The 21,161-nt window shown below is 38.5% G+C and overlaps 1 protein-coding gene across 1 annotated transcript; it reads right to left on the bottom strand.

Moving 5' to 3' along the window:
- Positions 1 to 691: 691 nt before the first annotated feature.
- LOC141546155 (storkhead-box protein 1-like) lies at positions 692 to 18,173 on the bottom strand. The gene is made up of 2 exons (XM_074273779.1): positions 17,758 to 18,173; positions 692 to 10,457 (listed from the first exon to the last, which is right to left on the bottom strand). The coding sequence occupies exons 1-2, from the start codon at positions 18,167 to 18,169 to the stop codon at positions 10,450 to 10,452; spliced, it is 420 nt and encodes a 139-aa protein (XP_074129880.1). The 5' UTR covers positions 18,170 to 18,173; the 3' UTR covers positions 692 to 10,449.
- Positions 18,174 to 21,161: the final 2,988 nt, after the last annotated feature.

Genomic DNA, 21,161 nt, shown 5'->3' with positions numbered 1-21,161 from the left:
TTTCGTAGTGGCTAGAAACTGGAAGATGAATGGATGTCCATCAATTGGAGAATGGTTGGGTAAATTATGGTATATGAAGGTTATGGAATATTATTGCTCTGTAAGAAATGACCAGCAGGAGGAATACAGAGAGGCTTGGAGAGAATTGCATGAACTGATGCTGAGTGAAATGAGCAGAACCAGAAGATCGCTGTACACTTCAACAACAAGGCTGTATGAAGAGGTATTCTGATGGAAGTGAATATCTTCAACATAAAGAAGATCCAACTCACTTCCAGCTGATCAATGATGGACAGAAACAACTACACCCAGAGAAGGAACACTGGGAGTTGAATGTAAATTGTTAGCACTACTGTCTTTCTACCCAGGTTACTTATACCTTCGGAATCCAATTCTTAATGTGCAACAAGAAAATTGAATTTACACACATATATTGTATCTAGGTTATATTGTAATACATGTCAAAGGTATGGGATTGCCTGTCATCTAGGGGAGGGAGGAGAGGGAGAGAGGGGAAAATCTGGAAAAATGAATACAAGGGATAATATTATAAAAAAAAATTACTCATGCATATATACTGTAAAAAATGTATAATTATAAAATTAATTTAAAAAAAATAAAATAAAAAAAAGAATTCAAAAGAACTAAGTTCTCATTCAGCTTTGACTTCTAATTAGTCATGTGATCCTGGTAATATTTATTATTTATAATTATTGTTTGTTAATATTGATTAGTGTAAATTATCATAACTCACATTTACTCACTTCTTTAAGGTAAGGAGTTATTATAATATAGGTAACAGAAGTAAAAGTCTACTTTTTTAAAAAAAGAAACTAGAGCTCAGGGAAATTAAGTTATTGCTCCCACTTGCTGGGTTCTCAAAACTCAATCCCAGGTGGTCTGTTTCCAAATTGAACATTCCTTCTATGCTTTTACTCTGATCCTCAGTTTTCTCAAATGTAAAATGAGGGGGATAGAACTAGACAATTTCTGAAATCTCATCATCAAAAGTAAGTATTATCATACCATCTCTCTAAACTCTAATTTTAATTTTAAATTTTTACAGCAGTAATTTATTTCTCTTTTTTGCCAAAAAGTAATCTTATTTAGGGGAAGAGGTTACAGACAAAATAAGAAGTCAAAAAGGCACCAGAAGTGGCAAATATGAAAAAGTTAGGAGAAAATATAGCCAGCAAAAAAAAAGGCAAGTTCCCCAGAAGAATTTACGAATAACCAGAAGAAAGGAAATACTCCATGAGGTGAAAGGAAGTCATTGACTCCATAGAGGAGTTAAGAGACTAACCAAAGTTAACTAGAGTAAGGAGAAAGGCACCACTAAAAGGAAAACATAATTCGGGGAAGAGAAAACATCTCAAAGTAGACTTAGTACTAAGAAAGACAGTCATTTCTACAACAATAATTTCACAGATAATTCTCATTTTACAGCATGTCCCAAACAAGTACAATAAGACTTTGAGTAAACTCTGTATAAATGTTATCTATCATCCTCATAATTAAATCTACCTCTCTGCAACTTTCTCCATTACACCTAGTTCTGTATGAGACCTAGTAAAATAAATCTAATTTCTCTTTCACAGAGCAGCTCCAAAAGTATTTGAAGATAGTTATCAAGTGCTACCACTTGCCCTCAATCCCACCACCAAAACACCCAAAAGTCTTCAGGCTAAACATATTCAGTTCTTTTAAACAATACCAGGCACCCTATTCCCTACAATATCCCAGGCTACCCTCTTCTAACCTACCTGTCAACTTTTTTTTCCCTAATAGGAAACCCAAATTGAATGTAATATCCCATATACTACATCCCAAATACAGCACCCAGCTATGATCTGGCCCTTTTGCTCTTACCATAGTCCAGGAGTGAATTAGGTTTCTTGGATGACTTGCCTCAAATTGAATTTCCAGTTCAAAAAACACTCAGATCTTTCCTCATGAGCTATAGTCTCTCCCTATCTTTATGGGGATGTTGCTGTGCAACTGTCTTTCTGAATATAATTTTAGAACTTTATATTTATTTCTTTGAAATTTCATCTTTAAGAAGTTTTCTTTATTTTTTAAAACTTTATCGATGTGTTTTGTTTACATTACAAGCATTTGCAGATGATTCCCACCTTGTGAGAGGCCTCTTGTAACAAAACACAACAATTAAATAAGGCTAATAATAGTTACCTCATCTGAAAGCACATGCCACATTCCACATCTGTAACACACACCCTCTCCACCTCTCTATTTAAAAAAAATGAACAGAAATCTATTTTCTCTCCCTTCCATTCCAACTTAAAGGAAAAAAAGAAAAAGACACAAATTTCTCAAAACAAATATGCAAGGTAAAGCAAATGAGTGAATTCAAATGACCATACAAAATAGATAGGTCTCATTTGGTAGGGTACCCTCATGTCATGAATAGCATAGTCCTCTAAAACCACAAAGTCATTGAATTATTGAGCATAGTTTTTATGGTTTTCAAAGTTATTTGTCTTTACAGGGTTGTAATTATATAAATTATTCTCCTAATTCTATTTATTTCATTTTCCATCAATTTAAGAGTTCTCAAAATTTTTCATTTTTATAATGTCAGTGTGATAATATAAATTATTCTTATGGTTCAGTCATCTCCATTTGGCATCTGATTAGATCTGATCTATTGTTTTGGCCTTTCAGGATGCTTCTGGATGGTTTTGGACACTGATTGGTCCAATAAAGCAGTTTTCCTTTCCAGATCTGAAACATCTATAAACTTGCCAAGTTTGCTATTTATGCCTTCACCAAGGCCCTTGATAAAATTATGACAGAACACAGCACTTAGCATAATATCTTGTACATAGTAAATGCTTAATAAATATTTTTATTCATTCATGAATAACAGAGTTCTTAGCCTAGGGTTCATGAACTTGGTTTTTAAAAAATATTTTGATAACTGCATTTCAACACAATCACTTTCCTTGGAAATCCTATGTATTTTATTTCGTGTATTTAGAAATAGTACACCAAGAAGAGGTTCACAAGGTTTCACCCATGACACAAAAATAATTCAATTAATAAACACTTATTAAGAGCTTACTGTACGTCAGGTCCTGTATCTTAGGAATACAGAAAAAGGCAAGAGTTAGCCCTCTTTCCCTCCAGGAGCTCACAAAAATGCCTAAGAACCCAATTTATTTAATGATAGTATTTGCATCTTTTTTTGTTCATTTGTTTACTTTTTTTCTCTTATGGGTTTTTCCCCCCTCTCAGTCTGATTTTTCTTACACAAATATGAAAAAATGTTTAAAAGGATTATACATGTCTAATCTAGATCAGATTGCTTGCTGTCTTGGGGAGAGGGAGGAAGAAAAATTTGAAACTCAAAATCTTACAAAAATGAAAGTTGAATGTCTGTTTTACTTTATTTTGGACTCAGTTTCCCTATTTTGCTCCTAATGAACTTGATCCCACTATGATAAGCACAGAAGCTTTGAGATGCTCCATTTCCAATCTTGGCTGATTTACTTTAGACTTACTGGAGGGGGGTGGGGAAGAGAAGCTGCTTCAGAAGCTAACTTGTATTTGACTTAGTACAGACACCCAAAGGGCTTTAGGATTCCCAAGTTCACGAAATACAATATCCTCAATCTATGCAGAAGCAGGGATGACAGGTATGTGCCACACACATCCATAACCTAAAAACCTTAAGAGAGTTCTGTGGGGCAATAGAAGATAAAGGGACTTGACCTTGACCTTACTAGTTGTGATGACCTTTGGGTCACAAGGAAGACTCAAAATCATATTTTCCTAACTCTGAAGCTACTATGACATTCTGACTCTTTATCTACATTTCTCTTCTCTCATCAAAAAACACAAATAGCTATTTCAAGGAACTGATTGAATAATAGGATTCAAAGAATGAGCAACAGTGGATCCTTTTCAATGTGGACAAAGGTCTCTAGTGAAGTATCTCAGGGATTTGCTTTTGACCTCACAAATAAGAAGTTCTTTTTTTCTATCAATGGCATTTTATTTTTCCAAATACTTGCCAGTTGACATTTTCTATTGAAAAGGAGACCTGGGTTAATAAAAGACTGTCAAAAAGATTCAGCATCTTATGTGATTAAATATGATTTAAGACATGAGTACAATCAGTTCTTGGTTATCTATCTTTAACTTACTGGTATAGCCATGGCTACATCCATTGCTGCTTGTGGAATAGCACAGATAATTTTAAAAAGTCCAGATAATTCTAAAGCTTCATTTCAGTCTAGAGTTTCAATTTCTTCCCTCAATGAACATTTGAACCAAGGTGGTCCCAGGTAATAAGTTCTAATACTCAGCACATCTGGCACATAGTGTAATAAATGCTTAATGACTAAAAAACCAACTAATCATGTATTCTGTTTTACTCCATTCCTCCATACCAGTATAAATTGTAATGAGCAAAGAAATAATCAAATGATGAGTAACAAATAATGGGTAAAGGAATGGGGGGAGACCCTAATAAAAGATAATTTGGATAATTAACTCCAAAGAAATGGCTGCAATTATGTACTTTGACTTAGATATCAATATCAAATATCAGCTGAAAATATTTTCAAGAACTATATATAGTACAAGCAGCATGTCTAGGGAAACCAAGAATTCTTTAGTTCAAATTTTTCCTTAGACTCATACTTGGCTATGAATAAGTAGCTCACACTTGGTTCTGAAAGAGAAGTTCAGCAAGTCCCTTAATCATTCAGTGTCCCAGACCAGAGGTGTCAAATAATAGACCCTAATGAAAACATCCAAAAATCTCAAACTAGATAAAAATGTAATTGGGAAATATTCAATAAAATAACAACACAATAGAACATAGATAATACCTAATGTGTGGTTTTCTAACTCAACATTAGCTCAGAAGCATCCTTACCTAAGGTTTACCACTCCCTCCCTTCTCTAACTTTCTATTATAAATCTGCCAATCAGCATTGCTAGGGGAGCTTCCTCAACTAGGGTGCTTCTATGGCAATGAAATCCCAGGGTTGGTCCTTATCCTTCCAATATGGAATGTGGCAATTCATAATTAAGTTCAGACTCAAATGTTTCACTGGGGCACAGAGTTGATTCTGGGTTACTGAAGATGATGTCAGAAGAATACAAGATATGGCAAGTCTGACCAAGCTGAAAAGGGGATCAAATATAGGCTTAGGGATATATTTGTCATCTGATGATCAGTCTCACCAAGTTCAGAAAGATTCATCACCAGAAAACTATATACCAGAAGGTTTGGGGGAGGATCTGGGAGGGAACTGGCCATAGCATCTTGTGAAGAACATCTACTGAGCATGAAGAGGCTGTGATATGCATCAGTGCAAGGAGCATCCACATCAATGAAGTTATGAATCCTTTAAAGTATACAAAATACTAGAATTCAAGATAATTATCTTTGAAAATAATTCAAGAATTCCACATACGCTGCTATTATGTTCTACTTAAGGATACAATGGAAGTATACATAGTTTAACTAATAATACTAGTTTGCTAACACATTTTGTTATCCACAGAAAGCAGGATACATGGTTTATGGAGGACCTTATTTTCTATATATTTAATCAAGGAAAATCTGACCCTTTGCTGTTTCTTTACTTTTCAGCACATTAAATCATCTGTATATAAAATTAAACATCAAATATTTTAAAGACTAATTTTCAGAAATAAACATGATTTAAGTAACGATGAGCCCTGTTATGTCAGTGAACCCTGGGAAAACAATTTACCTGGCATGGGGAGGAGGCATTCAGAACTTTTATAAGCATACATCAAAGTTTAAGGGATTAAAAAAATACAAAAAAAAATCAAACAAACTACTTAGAGACACAAATTTTCAGATGAATGGTTAAAGCTGTAACTTTCAAAATGGGCATTTGCCAATTCACCTCTAAACTCCTTTTCATGGGTGTCAAAATGATTTAGAAACAAAAGTAATAAAAGCTTAGAGAAGAGATCAAGAAATATTGCCCTCCTTCCTTTCCCTAGGAGAGGTGGGGAACTATGAACATAGAATGTTGCATAAGCTGTCCCTTGTGGTAAATGTAATGGTTGGTTTTCCTTGTTTATGATTCCCCCCACCCTTTTTTTTTCTCCAAAGGAAGGCTCGTTGGGAGGGAGCAGAAAAATGCTTCAGAAATTCAAAAATGAATATGATATAAAAACAAAAGGCAACAATAAAACTTGATAAAGAGGAAACCAAATTAAAAATTAAAAATAAAGGTAATAAAAGAAATTAGCAAGGAAGGAAGTTGCTTACTCTCCAATTCAATTTAATATTCATTAACATATCTGTGTCAAGTACTATATTATGTACATAAATATTTAAATATCTAAATATGTCCCTATTCTCAAAAAAATTGAACTGGAAGGAAAAATAGAAAAATACAAAGAGAAGGACTAAACATGTTATTTCAAAAACATAGAAACATCTATGAAGTGCTTTAACAGTTCAGAGGAGGGAGAGACAAATTTCAGCTTTGGAAAGGGGTTCCAGTGAAAGAGGAACATTCGAATAATGTCTTTAAGGCCTGGTGAGACTTTGATAGGGACAGATAGCAGGACAAAACATCCAGGCTATAATGATATGAGCAAAGGGATATATTTAAGGAAGAGCAAATAACTCAGTTTGGGCTGGAGAAAAAGTACCTTGTTTTATTCTGGTTCACAGATATTACTTTTTTTTTAATTGAAGTTTTGTGGCGACCCTGTGGCAAACTGGTATTATTTTGCCAAAAGCATGTGCTAATATTATGTCGCTATGTCACATTTTGGTAATTGTCACAATACTTCAAATTGTTCATGATTATTATACTTGTTAAGGTGATCTGTGATCAGTGATCTTTGATGTTATTGATATTGTAATTGTTTTGTAGCTTCACAAATCATGTCCACATAAGAGGGCAAACTTAATAAAGTGTGTGTGTTCTGATTGCTCCACTGACAACCTTTTCCCCATCTGTCTTCATCTCTTCAGGCCTTCCTATTCCCTGAAATGCAAAAATATAGCCTCCAAGTATTCCATGAAAAGAGATTCAGCAAACTATCTCCTAAGATTCTTGTAGGATCAAATACGATAATATTTGTACAGCACTTAGCATAGTGACTGGCACAGGATAAGTAAGTACTTAATAAATATTTGTCTCCCCCCCAAAAAAAATGGCACCAGTGTGAAGGATGGGTTAAAGAAGATAAAGACAGGAGATGCAGAGACTGATGGGAAGGCTACCATAATTGTGCAAATTAAGAGGAAATGAGGGTTTAAACTCTGCTAGTGACATGGGAAAGAAAATGATACATGTGAAAATTGTTTTGGAGACAGAATGAGGAACATGTGGCACCTGATTAGATGAAAAGAGAGTAAGGAACCGAAGATAATTCCAAGACTTCATCCATGGGGACCCTGGTGATGATGATACCATTAACACAAGATCATAGAAATATCATTTAAGGCTACAGAGTATCTTATCAGTCATTTGATTCTGCTCCTTTGTTTACAGACAAGGAAATGAAGATCTTTAGAAAGGTTTAAGTGTATTACTATCCAAGGATTTAAACAATGCTTGTCTCACTCAAAATCCAGAATACTTTATCATAATATGTTATCTTTAGAAATGGGGAAATCATCAGAAAGGCCTGGAGAGACTTACATGAACTGATGCTGAGTGAAATGAGCAGGATCAGGAGATCATTATATACTTCAACAACAATACTATATGATGATCAATTCTGATGGATGTGGCCCTCTTCAACAATGAGATGAACCAAATCAGTTCCAATAGAGCAGTAATGAACTGAACCAGCTACACCCAGCGAAAGAATTCTGGGAGATGACTATGAACCACTACATAGAATTCCCAATCCTTCTATTTTTGTCCGCCCGCATTTTTTATTTCCTTCACAGGCTAATTGTACACTATTTCAAAGTCCAATTCTTTTTGTTCAGCAAAACAACTGTTTGGACATGTATACATATGTTATATTTAATTTTTACTTTAACATATTTAACATGTATTGGTCAACCTGCCATCTGGGTGGGGTGGAGGAGGGGAAAAAGTAGAACAAAAGGTTTGGCAATTGTTAATGTTGTAAAATTACCCATGCATATATCTGGTAAATAAAAACTATTAAAATAAAAAAATTTTAAAAAAAAAGAAATGGGGAAATCAGAAAGAGCAGATTTAGTGGGGATGGGAAGTTACTATAAATTTTGTTTAGTTGATGTTTTCAAGGTCACAGGACCTCCAACTACCAGTTACCCATAACTTCTGGCACAAACCCATATGATAAAATTGGGCAATTTTCAGAAGATATTATCAAGGACATAATTGATTGACCTTGAGTCCCAGCAGCATCCTTACTCAATCCCGTGCTGAATGTTGTGCCCTAAGACATTTCACAGATCACAATATAGACCACTTTAAGAAAGAATCCCCCAGGAAACACACCCAAAAACCTAGAGGCACAAACACACCCAGAAAAAGCACTCTGATTAAAAAACTTCCCAGAACTACTCTATACTACCTGAGACAGGCTTCCTCTAATTTTAATTTTCCCTTCTACCTCCACAATCAAGTCTGCAGGATGAAGGCTGGTTTAGACAGATAATCTAGCCCAAAAGCATGGATTCTCTCTGCCTTTACAAACTACTTATAGAAAGCCTGCAAGGGAACAAGTCTGATACAGAATATTCTGATGACAAGTAATAGTTGCTAGCTTCCTGCTATAGAAATCCACTGACCTGTCTTCCTGATAAGGCTAATAAGTTACCACGTTTGAAAGGGAAACAGGATATTCAGGTGAAAATAACTCTTAAAGCAGAAAAAAAAGGTTTAGGGTTTAAGATGTAAGAGAGGAACAAAGAGATGTGGATATTATCCAAATAAAGATGAAAATTGGAGTGTTGGAAGTTTATGGCATTGCAAAGAAAGTATATAGAGAAAAAAAGGATCATAAAGTGTAGAAAGAGGAAAAAAAGAGAGAAAGAACAGAGGAGGAGAGTAGCATAGTGTGCAATGACATTAGATCCAGGGGGTTATAAATAACAGCAGAGTGGAGGTGGTAGACAATGGCAAATACTGGAGAGATATAAGAGAACTGAGGGGGAAAGCCATTTCTTTAGCATTTGGGTGGCTAATAATGATTTAAAACCTTTTCCCTTTTGTTCTCCTTTTTTTATAGCATGGCTAATGTGGAAATATGTTTCATATGACTAGATGCATAACCTATGTCACATTGATTGTCATCTTGGGGAAGAATGAGAGGAGGAAGAAATAAATAAATGGAAATCAAAATCTTATCAAAGTAAATGTCAAAAACTAATAATTTTTTTAAATATGTTGCAAAGTTTAAAAAACCTTATTTAAGAATTCAAATATAATCTTGCTTTGAAACTAAATGAAAATATAAAATTGACCATGATGACAATAGGGAAAGAGAAAGGATTTGGAATAATTATGCAAATCCTAATTCTTACATTCCCAACTTCCTATCAGCATAACCCTGGGAAAATCATATCATCTGTCTGGATCTCTATATTCTCATCTGTAAAAGGAAAAAATTAGAGTCCATGACCTCTAAGATACCTTTCAGTTCTAAAATTGTGAACTATGATTTGATCTTACTTGCAAGAAAATAGCTAACCAAGCATTAATGATATTTGCAGTTATATACACTCAGGTTCAAATTAATAAATAAGCTTTGATGGTCTTATCTAGGTTTCATTCCCTTTCTAATGTCAGGATCAGGTTTAAAATGTTTACATTAAAAATACTGGGGAAATATTTCAACTTTTTTTTAAACTGAACAATGTGAAATGTGTGTAGTGAGAAAACTATTTTAGCAAGTATGTAAGTGTGAAAGTTGGTTATCTACCCTGAAGATTATGTCTTCAAAGTAATCAAATAAGTAATGGGAAATAGTTCTAAGTATGATAAAAGTATTTTGTTTTTGTTTTTTTAGTGTAGCCAAGGGGAGATCAGAGAGCATATTGGTGAGAGATCCACAGATTGTGTGCATGGAGTAGGTCTTTTTGTTCTACTTGTTATTTATCCTTCATTTTTGAAAAGGACCATTGATATCACAGGATAATGTCTTTTTTGTTTGTTTGTTTTACAATCAGGGTTAACTGACATGTTCAGGATCACATAGTCACTATGGATCTGGAGTTAGCTTTGAACTCTTGGTCCTCCTGAGTACAGGGCTGGTGTTCTATCCACTGTTCCACCTAACTGCTCTGAGGAGTGAAGGGAATGTCTATCCCAAGCATGTTTTGAAGACTTCCCCTGATGGAATAGATGGATGAGAATAATTTGTTCCAATAGCCAAAAAGGCAGCTGCATCAGGCACTATGCAGTTCGTAGAGCTTGGCCAGATACTGAAGACTGAAATCATTCACTGCATCCCAGCCCATTACCTTGCCACTGGACTTCAGTGGTCTGAAAGGAAGAGTAAAATTGATGACTTTGTTTAATTCTGCCTAATTTTAATCCAATTCACACAATTAATATACAAGTCATGCACAAGTCAAGACATCATCCCATGAAGTCATTTGTCCTCTTCAAAAACAAAGGAGGATAACAACAATACTATGTGTATATAAAGCACTCATGCCTAAGTTTGGATGAATGAAGGATGTTTCTGAGGAATTTGTGACAGAATAATCCATTTCAAAAATCTTTGTGGTAACTGGAAAATAAGCTGAATCCCTGACCTATATGATCCCTGTATAATTCCCAGCAAATTCATTTGAATAAAGGGTTATTATATAACTGGCATTGAAAAGACCTTTCCCCATAGCTTGCTCTTAAATTTCCAATTTTGAGAATCATTTTCTAAAGGAGAGGAAACATTCCTTTAGGCAAAACCAAAATAAAGGCTTTTTTATTCTACATGTCTGTGTCAGTTGTATAAGGCCCATTTTGTCCTTTTGCCATCCTGCATTTTTTGTTTGGAATTAAAATTCCTCAGTCATTTACATTCCTAAGGTTAAAATGGAAAAGATCTGAGCTCCTTCACTCTGATTCTTGTGGTTTTAAGTCTTATTTAGTGTGTTATTTACCAAATAAGCCACAAAGTAAACATCTCCTACCACTTTACTTTCAACTATTTTTTAAAAAGGTTTCCAGTTACAAGAACATTTTAGTTTTGAATTTTCTATGGCTTAGAACAATATTCACATGTTTTAAAAGATCAAGAATGTATACGATATATGAGAAAACTACGTGAATTCTTACTTTCTTGAATATACACATTTCCTTGAAAAACTGTATGTTGTGGGATATCACATGATTCTGCAATTTCCTAAGATGCTATAGTTGTTGATTTAGGTTTGACTTTTGGTTATCCCATTTGGAATATTCTTGGTGAAGATAACTTGAGTGCTTTGCCATTTTTTTCTCTAGATCATTTTACAGGTGAGGAAACTGAGGTTAAAAAAACCTCTTCCTGATTCCAGGTCCTGAATACTATCTATTGCACCACCTAGCTTATTTATCCTAAACCCCTTCTGGGTTTCCCTATAATTAATTTTTAATAAACATTGCTTCATGACTTATATTGGGAGAGAAAAATCAAAGCAAAAGAAAAACCATGGAAGAAAAAAATGAGAAAAAAAAGAAGTGAACATAGCATGCATTCATTTACATTCAATCTCCATAGTTCTTTTTCAGAATGCAGAAGACATTTTCTTTTCAAAGTCTATAGGGATTGCCTTGGATGTGTTTCTTTATAGTGGCAATTGGGCTGTAGAGTCAAAAGCACAATTTTAAGAAACAGAAAAGGAAACCTGGCCACTGACCTCAGGAAGCTTATAATCTCATTGGGCAGGCTCAACACATACACATGAAAAATGAAATATCATATGATTTGGGGAGGGTTGGGGTGAAGCAAAATTCATGGCATGGGGAACAAAAAGCATATGTACTGTAGGTATTCCAGGAAAAAGAGTGAATGAGCATGGGCTAACATGCTCAGAAAAAAACTTAGTGAAGATAGCAAATGATATTTTACATAAGTCAGCATTTTAGAAAGAAGCCAAAATTTAGCATAAAAGGGAATCTACTATAAAAGTAGGTATAAAAATGCCCAAGATAGCCCAAACATTAAGCATTTCTGGGTAGCTTTGGGTTCTTTTTTTCAACATCTGTCTCTGTTTTAGGCGGTAATTATTTATTGTTTACATATGAATATCTATTTGGGTAGAATTTCTACATAGATCTGGATTTGGAGGGGAACTCAGAGTCCAGTAATTCCCACACCTCTATTTTACAAGTGCAGGGAGGGTTAAAATAACTTGCTTAAAGCTCTTGGGTGATGTGATATCCAAAGATTCTTACTTCAGCTTGAGAAGAACTGAAAGAGTAGAGCTAATAATCTGCTGAAAAGGTAGACTTAATAAAAAATATGTCATAGAGTAGAAAGTCCACTAGATTAAGAATCAATAAAACGTGTTCAAATCCTTCCTCAGATACTATGTGACTGTGTGACTCTTGACAAATGACTTGGGCTCACTCAGTACTAGTTTCCTCACCTGCAGACCAGAAACAATGTCTTAATCTGCTCTGAAATCTACATGGGAATTACATCAGCAGAACATGCTTACAAGGACTGGATTCATTGACAAATTCCCTGATTACATGGAAAATGGGAATAATAATGTCTACGTCTTAGCACAGTGCCTGACACAGAGTTTATTGTAATAAATTGTTTATTGATGAATTGCCTGATTGATTGATCTTATAAAGTTACTGTGAGGGTAAAATGAAATGTGACAGAGATAGAGTGGGGAAAAAGAGATTGGGGAAAGGGACACTAAGGGGAAGAGGAGAGAGAGAGAGGGAGGGGAAAAGAAATGGGAGGAAGGGCAACTAGATGGTACAATGGACAGAGCACCAACTGGGGAGTCAAAATGAAGTGAATTCAAATCCAGCCTCAGAAAGTTAACAAATACTAGCTGTGTGACCCTGGGCAAGCCAATTAACCCGAACTGCCTAGGGGAGAGATGGAGAGAGCCAGAGCCAGAGCCAAAGAGAGAAGAGAGATAGAGACAAAGAAAGAGAGAGACAGACAGAGAGACATACAGAGAAACAGAGAGAGCCAGAAAGTGAGACAGAGAGAGACAAAGAAACACAGAGAGAAACAGAGACAGAGACAGATCAGCCCTATGGATCTATTTAACCCTACCTATCACTTTACTGAAATTGTTCTTTCCACAGAAATCAACAATATCTAAACTCCCAAATCCAATAGTTTAAGATTGGTTTTTTTCTCGATGATCTAAGAGCATGTCAGTCACTCTATTCTCTTCTCCTCTAGTGTCTATGACACTATTGTGACCTCTGATGATTCCTTCTCAATCTCTTTGATTGAATCATCATCTATATCTCATTTATTAATGTTGTATCACCCTAAAGATCTATCCCAGTTTCTATTTTTCTCTTTATTCTCTCACAGTGAACTCAATTCCTATATGTCCAGTCATCTCCATAGGGATGACTCAAATTTCTATATCTATTCTTAATTACTCTCCTTAACTCCAGTTCCATAACACCAGCTGTACCCTGAGTCATCTCTCCCCTCTTCCCAGTTGTCCTTTTGATAGCTCAAGATCAACATGTACAAAACAGAATTTATTTTCCACCAAATCCCAAGCATTCTTCAATTTCTATTTCTATTGAGAGAATCACCAATACTTCAAGTCACCAAAATTCAAAAGCTCAAAATTGTCCTTGACTCTTGATTCCTTCTTCCTTATCCAGCCTCTTAAAACCAATCCACTGCCATCTCCCTCTCCATGCCCTTGAAGAAGCTAGCCTTCCTCTTCTATCTATTCCCCAACCCCACATCTGAAATAAATTCTCTCCTAACCTCTACCGTTTGGATTTCCTAACATCTTTCCAGAGGTACTTTTTATAACAATCCTTTCTTGATTCCCCCCCCCAGTTGTTAACATTATTTTTCTGCTGAAATTAATTTACATGAATTTATCATGTGTGTTGATTCCTCCACTAGAGTATACTTTTGGGAACATATAACTGTTTCCTCTCCCCCCCAAAAAATATACAGCACAACATATGCCTTATAGACAGTAAACTCTTAAAAAATGTTTAGGGTTTGAAGACAATTCTTTGTTGTGTCAAGAATAACCTTTTGTATCATATTTCATATAGACTTGTAGTATCCAACATCATTTGCAATCTTCAAACCATATTATGTTTGTAACCAACACTTATTCTGTTATTGTATTGCTAAAAATTAATTACTGATCTAAGATTCTTCCTGAAAAAAAATTGACAAATGTGGAAATATGTTTTAAATGGTTGTACATTTACATATATCAGATTGCTTGCTGTCTTGGTAAGGGAGAAAGTAAGAGTGAGAAGGAGAAAAAACTTGGACATAAAATCTTACAAAAACGAATGTTGATGGTTCAGCCCCAGTCCTGAAGTCAGAAGGACCTGAGTTCAAATGTGTCCTCAAACACTTAACATTTACTTGCTGTGTGACCCTGGGCAAGTTATTTAACCCCAATTGACTAGTGAGAGAGAGAGAGAGAGAGAGAGAGAGAGAGAGAGAGAGAGAGAGAGAGAGAGAGAGAGAGAGAGAGAGAGAGAGAGAGAGAGAGAGAGAGAGAGAGAGAATGTTGAAAACTATCTTTACATGTAATTAGGTGTTTTTATTTCATTGCTATATGGAATTACAGAATATAGACCCTTCCTTTCCCACACAGTCTCTGCAAGTAGAAGTTAAGTGATTTGCCCCAAAGTTACATGATCAGTAAATTACAGGTATAGAATTTGTATCCAAGTCTTTCTAATTGTAAGGCCAACTCTATCTGCTAGAGTAGATGACGCTTATAATAAAGGCTTGCTACATTAAAGAAATCAAAACAAAGTCAGTATTTCCTCTGAATTGTCATACCCTTTCTAGAGTATAGCCTGAAAACTACATTGTAGAGGGGACATTGATAAAATGAAGCAGATCCCCAGTATATGTCTAAAATCAATTAATATTATGTCTTATGAACACTTTGAAGGAATTCAGGATGTTTAGTCTAGAAGAGAGATTTAGAAGGGTCCAAAGCTAGTTATTTTCAATCATCTGAAGTGTTGCCATGTGGAAAAGGGAGCATACTTATTTGACTTAAATCCAGAAAGAAAAAAGTAGAATTCATTATAACATAAGGAAGAATTTCCTAGCAATTAGGAAAAAACCAAATTGGTTGATTCATTAAGTGGCAAGCTCTTTATCATTAGCAGAAAGAACTACTTGCTTTTTGTTTGCTTCCTAGACCCTCATGGCACTCTGGTGAAGCCCACAAATCCCTTCTCAGAATGTTTTTCAATGTCTAAAATAAAATATATAGGATTACAAAGGAAAGTAATTATATTAAGAAAAAGTTATCAAAATATTAAAAAAACAAAAACAAGTACATGGACCACAGGTTAAGCATCCATTGCTAAGGAGGATTAGATTAGCTCCCTTACTCTTACTTTCTAACCTTGAGACTATCTGGCCTCAGTGATTTAAAAACCACTTATGTGAGTTTTTCTATTACTTCAACTCAATTACCCAGACTCAATTAAGAATTCTGTTAAGCCCATGGTTTGTAAAACATGCAACATTTTGCAGGTTACAGGGAAGATTTAGCACAAATTTTACTAGCATTTCTTCTCTGTTCAGTTCGTGTGACTTGTAAAAAAAAAAAAAAAAAGCAAACATTTAGAAAAACTATATTGTTGTTATACACATATGGGAAAGCTAAAGTGCCACAACAGAGTTCTCCATGGCCCATGGATCATAAAGGATGAAAAGTAAAGCCCCAGAGGGTGAAGAAAAGACTCAGAACTTTTGACCTCACATTCTACAAGTAATGCAAGTCCTCTTCACTTGCTTATGAGGAGGGAAGGGGTTTTTTCCTAAAAAATAAAAACAACCACCACCACCAAAAAAAAAAAATTTGAAAATCCTCAATTAAGTTTTTATTAAACTTTTCTTATTAAAGTTTCGAGATCTGAGTAAAAGAATAAAACCTAAAAGCCCAGAAATGTACTCTGTGTTTTTTCGCACATTATCAAGCAGTGTAAAAACAAGGCATACTTCAACACAATTCAGTATTGGCAGCGTCCTTGGAACTACCACAACCTCCCTCTTTACATTTTTTTCTCAATACCTGAGGCTCAGGTTACTCTCTTATCCTCCCACATCGAAATACTCCACCCCACCCCCCAAACCCCCACACATACAAATACATACAAAAGGAAACTTAAATAGGATAAGTTCGAGTAGAATACCTTCAGAACGAAGTTTTCTGTTGTGTCTGCTATAGAAACACCGACGCTTAGAAACAGAGTGGTTTAACCCGTTTCCAAAAGGAGATTGGGAGAAATCAGGCGCCCCGGGAGGTGAAAGGGCCAAAAAATGGGCCGTCCCAGGTAGAGGGCGATCACTTACACCTGAATCTCACACCCCATTCTGGGTCTCGGAGCGCACAGGTGCGAACATACCCACTAAAAAGGAAAAACTCCCAGATCCCAAAGAATGCCAGAGTCGCCACAAATGAGTAGCGCAAGAGGCCAGGTGGGCAGTCCCGAACCTGGACGGAGTGGGCACCGCCCTGCGGCGGAATTTGGGGGGAAGCGGAGGTGAGGGGATGAACCTGCTCCCGGGGACCCGGAGCTCCCACGCCAAGCCTGCCCGGAGGCCCTCCCTCCCTCACAGAACTAAAGTACCCTTCAAATTCCGGGAATGGGGGAGGGGGGAGAGCGGTTCACCGTAAGAGCGGAAGGAAGGAGTGAGGAAGGAGGGAAAAAGAAAGCAGGAATTTCCACCCCTGTAGGGGTGGGGAGGGCAAAGATTCAGCGCGGAGCCCCTGGAACCCAGCCGTAGTTCACATCTCTTTTTACGTTTGCAAACACAATGTACGGGATCTTAGATGCCTCCCCATCTCAGACTTCAAAGAAAACTGGATCTCAGTGAAATCATGTGTGTTGTTCTACTTGTGTATCATTTTTCTGGACTAGGTTGTGAACTCCAAGACCCTCGTCGGGATTAAACTCGGTAATCCTCTGAACACACACACACACACACACACACACACACACACACACACACACACCCTACCCCACGGCTGGGGAAATACATCTAAGTGAACTACAGGGCCACAATCTTGTCTAAAACGTATAAACACTTGTTATACACAGACCCACCACACCACACAACTCTCTCGGGACTGAGTACACACTGTGCCTTCTAAATAAACTCCAGAACCATATAGTCTTGACTAAACTTTATAACTCCTCACTCCGTCGATACGCGGTGAACACACCACATGTCCACCCCATTCCTCCAGACTGGACACACACTCACTGGGCCCTCGCTCATCCTTCTGAGCAAACTTCAGAGACCGTGTCATTGGTAAATTTTTATTCTCCCGGTCCCCAACTCAGCATTCCGACTTCTTGGGCCAACTCTTGGCGAAAGTTTGTGTCCCACCCTTCCCTGACCGCCCACCGCCACGACTGGCCCCAAGATGCTCGGCACACAGTAAGCGCTCCATAACCGTCGAATTGAATTATGGGCTTCACCCAAGTCCCGGCCCTCAGGTCGACCTCTAGCAGACGAGAACCCCCGCGAACACTAGGCTCTCCCCTCCCTGGGCCCCGCAGACTTCAGTCCCACACTTGTCACAAGTCCGAGCACCTCGGGGTGCCCGGCTAGGGTTTTCCCCAGACTCACCCAGGCAGCGGATGAGGAAACCTGTGGGGGGTTTGAGTGCCCGGCGCATCCAACCTTCCCGGAGCGCCTCCAAGTGCTCCTCTTTGCCCTGGATCAGCAGGACCTGCTCATCGATCCAGCCCAGGAAGAAGGTTTCGGCCACGGCCGCCGTCACTTTCTTGTTCCAGAAATGCTGCATGTTCTCGGCTTTGAAGTCTGCGAAGATCTCGTAGCCGATGTGGTGACGGGCTAGCTGCCTGCCCTGGGGCGGCTGCTGCAGCTGCTGCAGCTGCGGCGGTCCCAAAGCTGGGGCCGAGGCCCCCTGCTCCACTACGGCCGCAGGTTTCGCCGTCGCCGGCCCCCCAGCTTGGCTCAGAACTATGGCTAGGGAATGAGGCGCGATCTGCAGAAACTTATCCATTTTCTGAGGCATCGCTGGCCTGTGCTGGGGTGACTGCCGCGGCTGGGTCCCTTCTCACCGTCGCCTCCCGCTCGTGCAGCCACAGGATGTTTGCAGCTCTTGGCTGCAAAACAAAACGAGGAGTGACCCCCTGGCTGCCACCTCCACTCCCTATTCCCCCACTCCTCCCCAGAAGTTCCCTCTCGCTCCCGTCCCCAGCGAGACGACCCTAACGGAGGCTAGCCCAGAACACCAGCAGTACCTGCGGCCCCCTTTCCTCCGTTTCCAAAGGAAAGTCTCCCCGGAGACCCGGGACGCAGATGGAAATCCCTCTCCCGGCCACTCTGGTCCCATTCCAAAAGAAGGGAAAAACCTCTCCGGGGTCAAGGGAAGTCAGTCGCTCGAAAGTTACCTCCAAGTCTGGGTGGCCTTCTGGCCCTCGATCATCTTCCGCCGCCGGTGCCCCAGTGCATCGGCCCACAAACTTGACTCGCCCGAGCCCTCGCCTTGCCCTCGGCGCCTGGCTGACTCCGCGCGCAGGGGGCGGAGAGGAAAGCGGGGAGGCGGGCAGTTTGCAGAAAGGCTGGGGAAACCTCTCCTGGAATTAACCGTAGGAATCCAAAGCTGGGGGGTAGTCCCGGCGATGTTTGAGGTAGTCCCAGCGGTGGAGGAGGCCCTGGGGGAGACAGGATGAAAAGCGCAAGCGGCCTGAGAAAGCATTTATTCCCAAACTAAACTATCCCTGAGATCCCCGAGAGATTGCTCCAAGCTTTACGCCTGGCCAGGATCCTCCCTAACCCCCCATTACTGGTAAACTTCAGACTTCTCCTCCCCAAGAACAGTGGGCATTCAGATTGCAATACCTTGGCCAAGATTCCCAAAGCTCTTCTCAATCCGACCTCGCAATCGAATTGGGTACGATCTTTTTCATCTCCAACCGCAAACACCTATAACCTACATGCCCCGATACGTGATTGGATAATTCAATTCCGTTCAACAAGTAAGCACTTATTATGTGCCAGGCATTGTGCTGCACCCTTGGGAGACAAGACAAAACAGACCTGGCCTTAGAGAAGTTTAAATTCGGGGAAAAGAAAATATAGCATGTGGGCAAATAAGAAAATACAAAATGTGTTCAAGGCAATTTTGGAAAGAGAGCCCTAGCGGCCCTGGGGATCAGAAGAAGAGATGGCACCTGAGCTGGGCATTGGCATGGCCAGGGATTCCGAGAGTTCATAGGAAAAAGGGAAGGCGTGCCGGCATACGGACAGACTATGCCAAGACCCAGAAGAGAGAAATAGATGATTTTAAATGAGAAAACAACAGACTGGTTTGTCTGGAATTCTGATTGAAGGGGTGGGGGTAGGGTGGGAGTGATTTAACAAAAATCGGGAGACACAAGTTGGAGCCAGATTATAGAGACTTTAAATGAAAACAGAGTTTGTATGTTATCCTAGAGACAATATAAAGCAAGGGAAGCATCTTGAGAGAGAATAGCCCGATCTGGGTCTTAGGAATATCTATTTGATAGCCGTTGTGAATAGAGAATGAGTTGGGGGGACAGTAGAAATAGGAAGACCAACTAGTAGGCTATTGCCATAGTCCAGGATGGAGGTAATAAGGCTCTAAATGACTGTATTCAAGCAACTGTTAAGTATTGGGTTTACAATTTGTTGTTTCAACCTGAGTTCTAATCCTGCCCCTGCCTACCTACGTGATCCTGGGCAAGTCACCATCTCCACCGACTCCACTTTCCTAACCTGTAAAAGGAGGAAGTTGAAATAGACGGCCTCGAGGTTCCCTCCTAATCTCATTTCCAACACGTTGTGACCCTCTTTAGGGTTTTCTTGGCAAAAATATTGAAATGGTTTGCCATTTCTTTCTTCAGCCCATTTTACAGATGAGGAAAGCTGAGGCAAATCGAGTGAAGTGATTTGTCCAAATTCAAAAGGGAGTAGGTGTCTGAGGCTGGATTTGGATTTCAGGTCCAGTGGTCTATCTTCTGTGCCACCTACCCACCCTTTATATAGAACTAGAAAACATCTAAGTCAGACTTTAACCAAGCAAGATTTTCTGTCCACTCCCCACCCTGACCAGTTTTGTTATCTCACAGCATACTGCTAGTCTAAATGATCAGAAGGAATCAGAACCTGCTCTTAAAAGCTCACTCCTGATTCCAGGGCATTTCTTCCATTTAACATAAAGAGGGGAGTGGAGGGATCCTGGGTTCTATAATGTAAATGTTTTGAGATTCCTGAAATCAGAAACTACATTTAAAAAAAAAAAAGTCACATAGGAAATTGGAGCTAAAAGGTCATTACTTTCTCCCCAAGAAATGGAAAAGCTCAACATTGATCCCTGGTAGAGGGGACATTTTAAATTAAATTTCAGATTTCCTTTAGCATTCACTAATACAGGAGATCCTTCTCACCTGCCTCCACAGCTTTCTAGCTCCTATTTATTGCCTTTTCTTCCTCTCTTAAGAATGTAAATTCCAAAAGGGTTGGGACTATATGTATCAGAAAAAGGAAATTGGAATGGGTGGGAAGGAATGAAGGAGTATTGGAGAGAAAGCCTGGGAGCACAGTTAAGAGTACCCCATTGAGAAGACTGAAGATACCCGTGTCCTAGTCATTCTCCTCAAAAATGGAGATTCTGGGAGGAGTTAGCCAATCAAAAGGAAGGGCTGCAAAGGCCGCAGGATACTTCAAGTCTAGGAGTGGAATGAGCTCTCTGCGTAGTGTGGAGAGGTTTATGGGGCATTTTAGAGGAGAATCATAAGTATATCTACTGCTTTGATCCCCTTCTTCCCTGTTCAGGGTCCATATGAACAGGTACCATTTATGAACAGAATCAATGCCTAATACACAGCTGATACTTTAAAAAAAAATACTAGCTATTTGATGCATGTCCTTCTTCATAGATATTGTTCAGAAATGCCTGTCACAAGAAACTAATGCAAAGTGAAATAAGCAGCATTTTTTTCCTTTTTGATCTGATTTTTCTTGTGCATCATGATAAATGT

Source organism: Sminthopsis crassicaudata, chromosome 6 (assembly GCF_048593235.1).
Source record: "Sminthopsis crassicaudata isolate SCR6 chromosome 6, ASM4859323v1, whole genome shotgun sequence".
Classification (NCBI taxonomy): domain Eukaryota; kingdom Metazoa; phylum Chordata; class Mammalia; order Dasyuromorphia; family Dasyuridae; genus Sminthopsis; species Sminthopsis crassicaudata.
The sequence above is the reverse complement of the archived record's forward strand: the minus strand, read 5'-3'. Positions and strand labels throughout refer to the sequence as shown.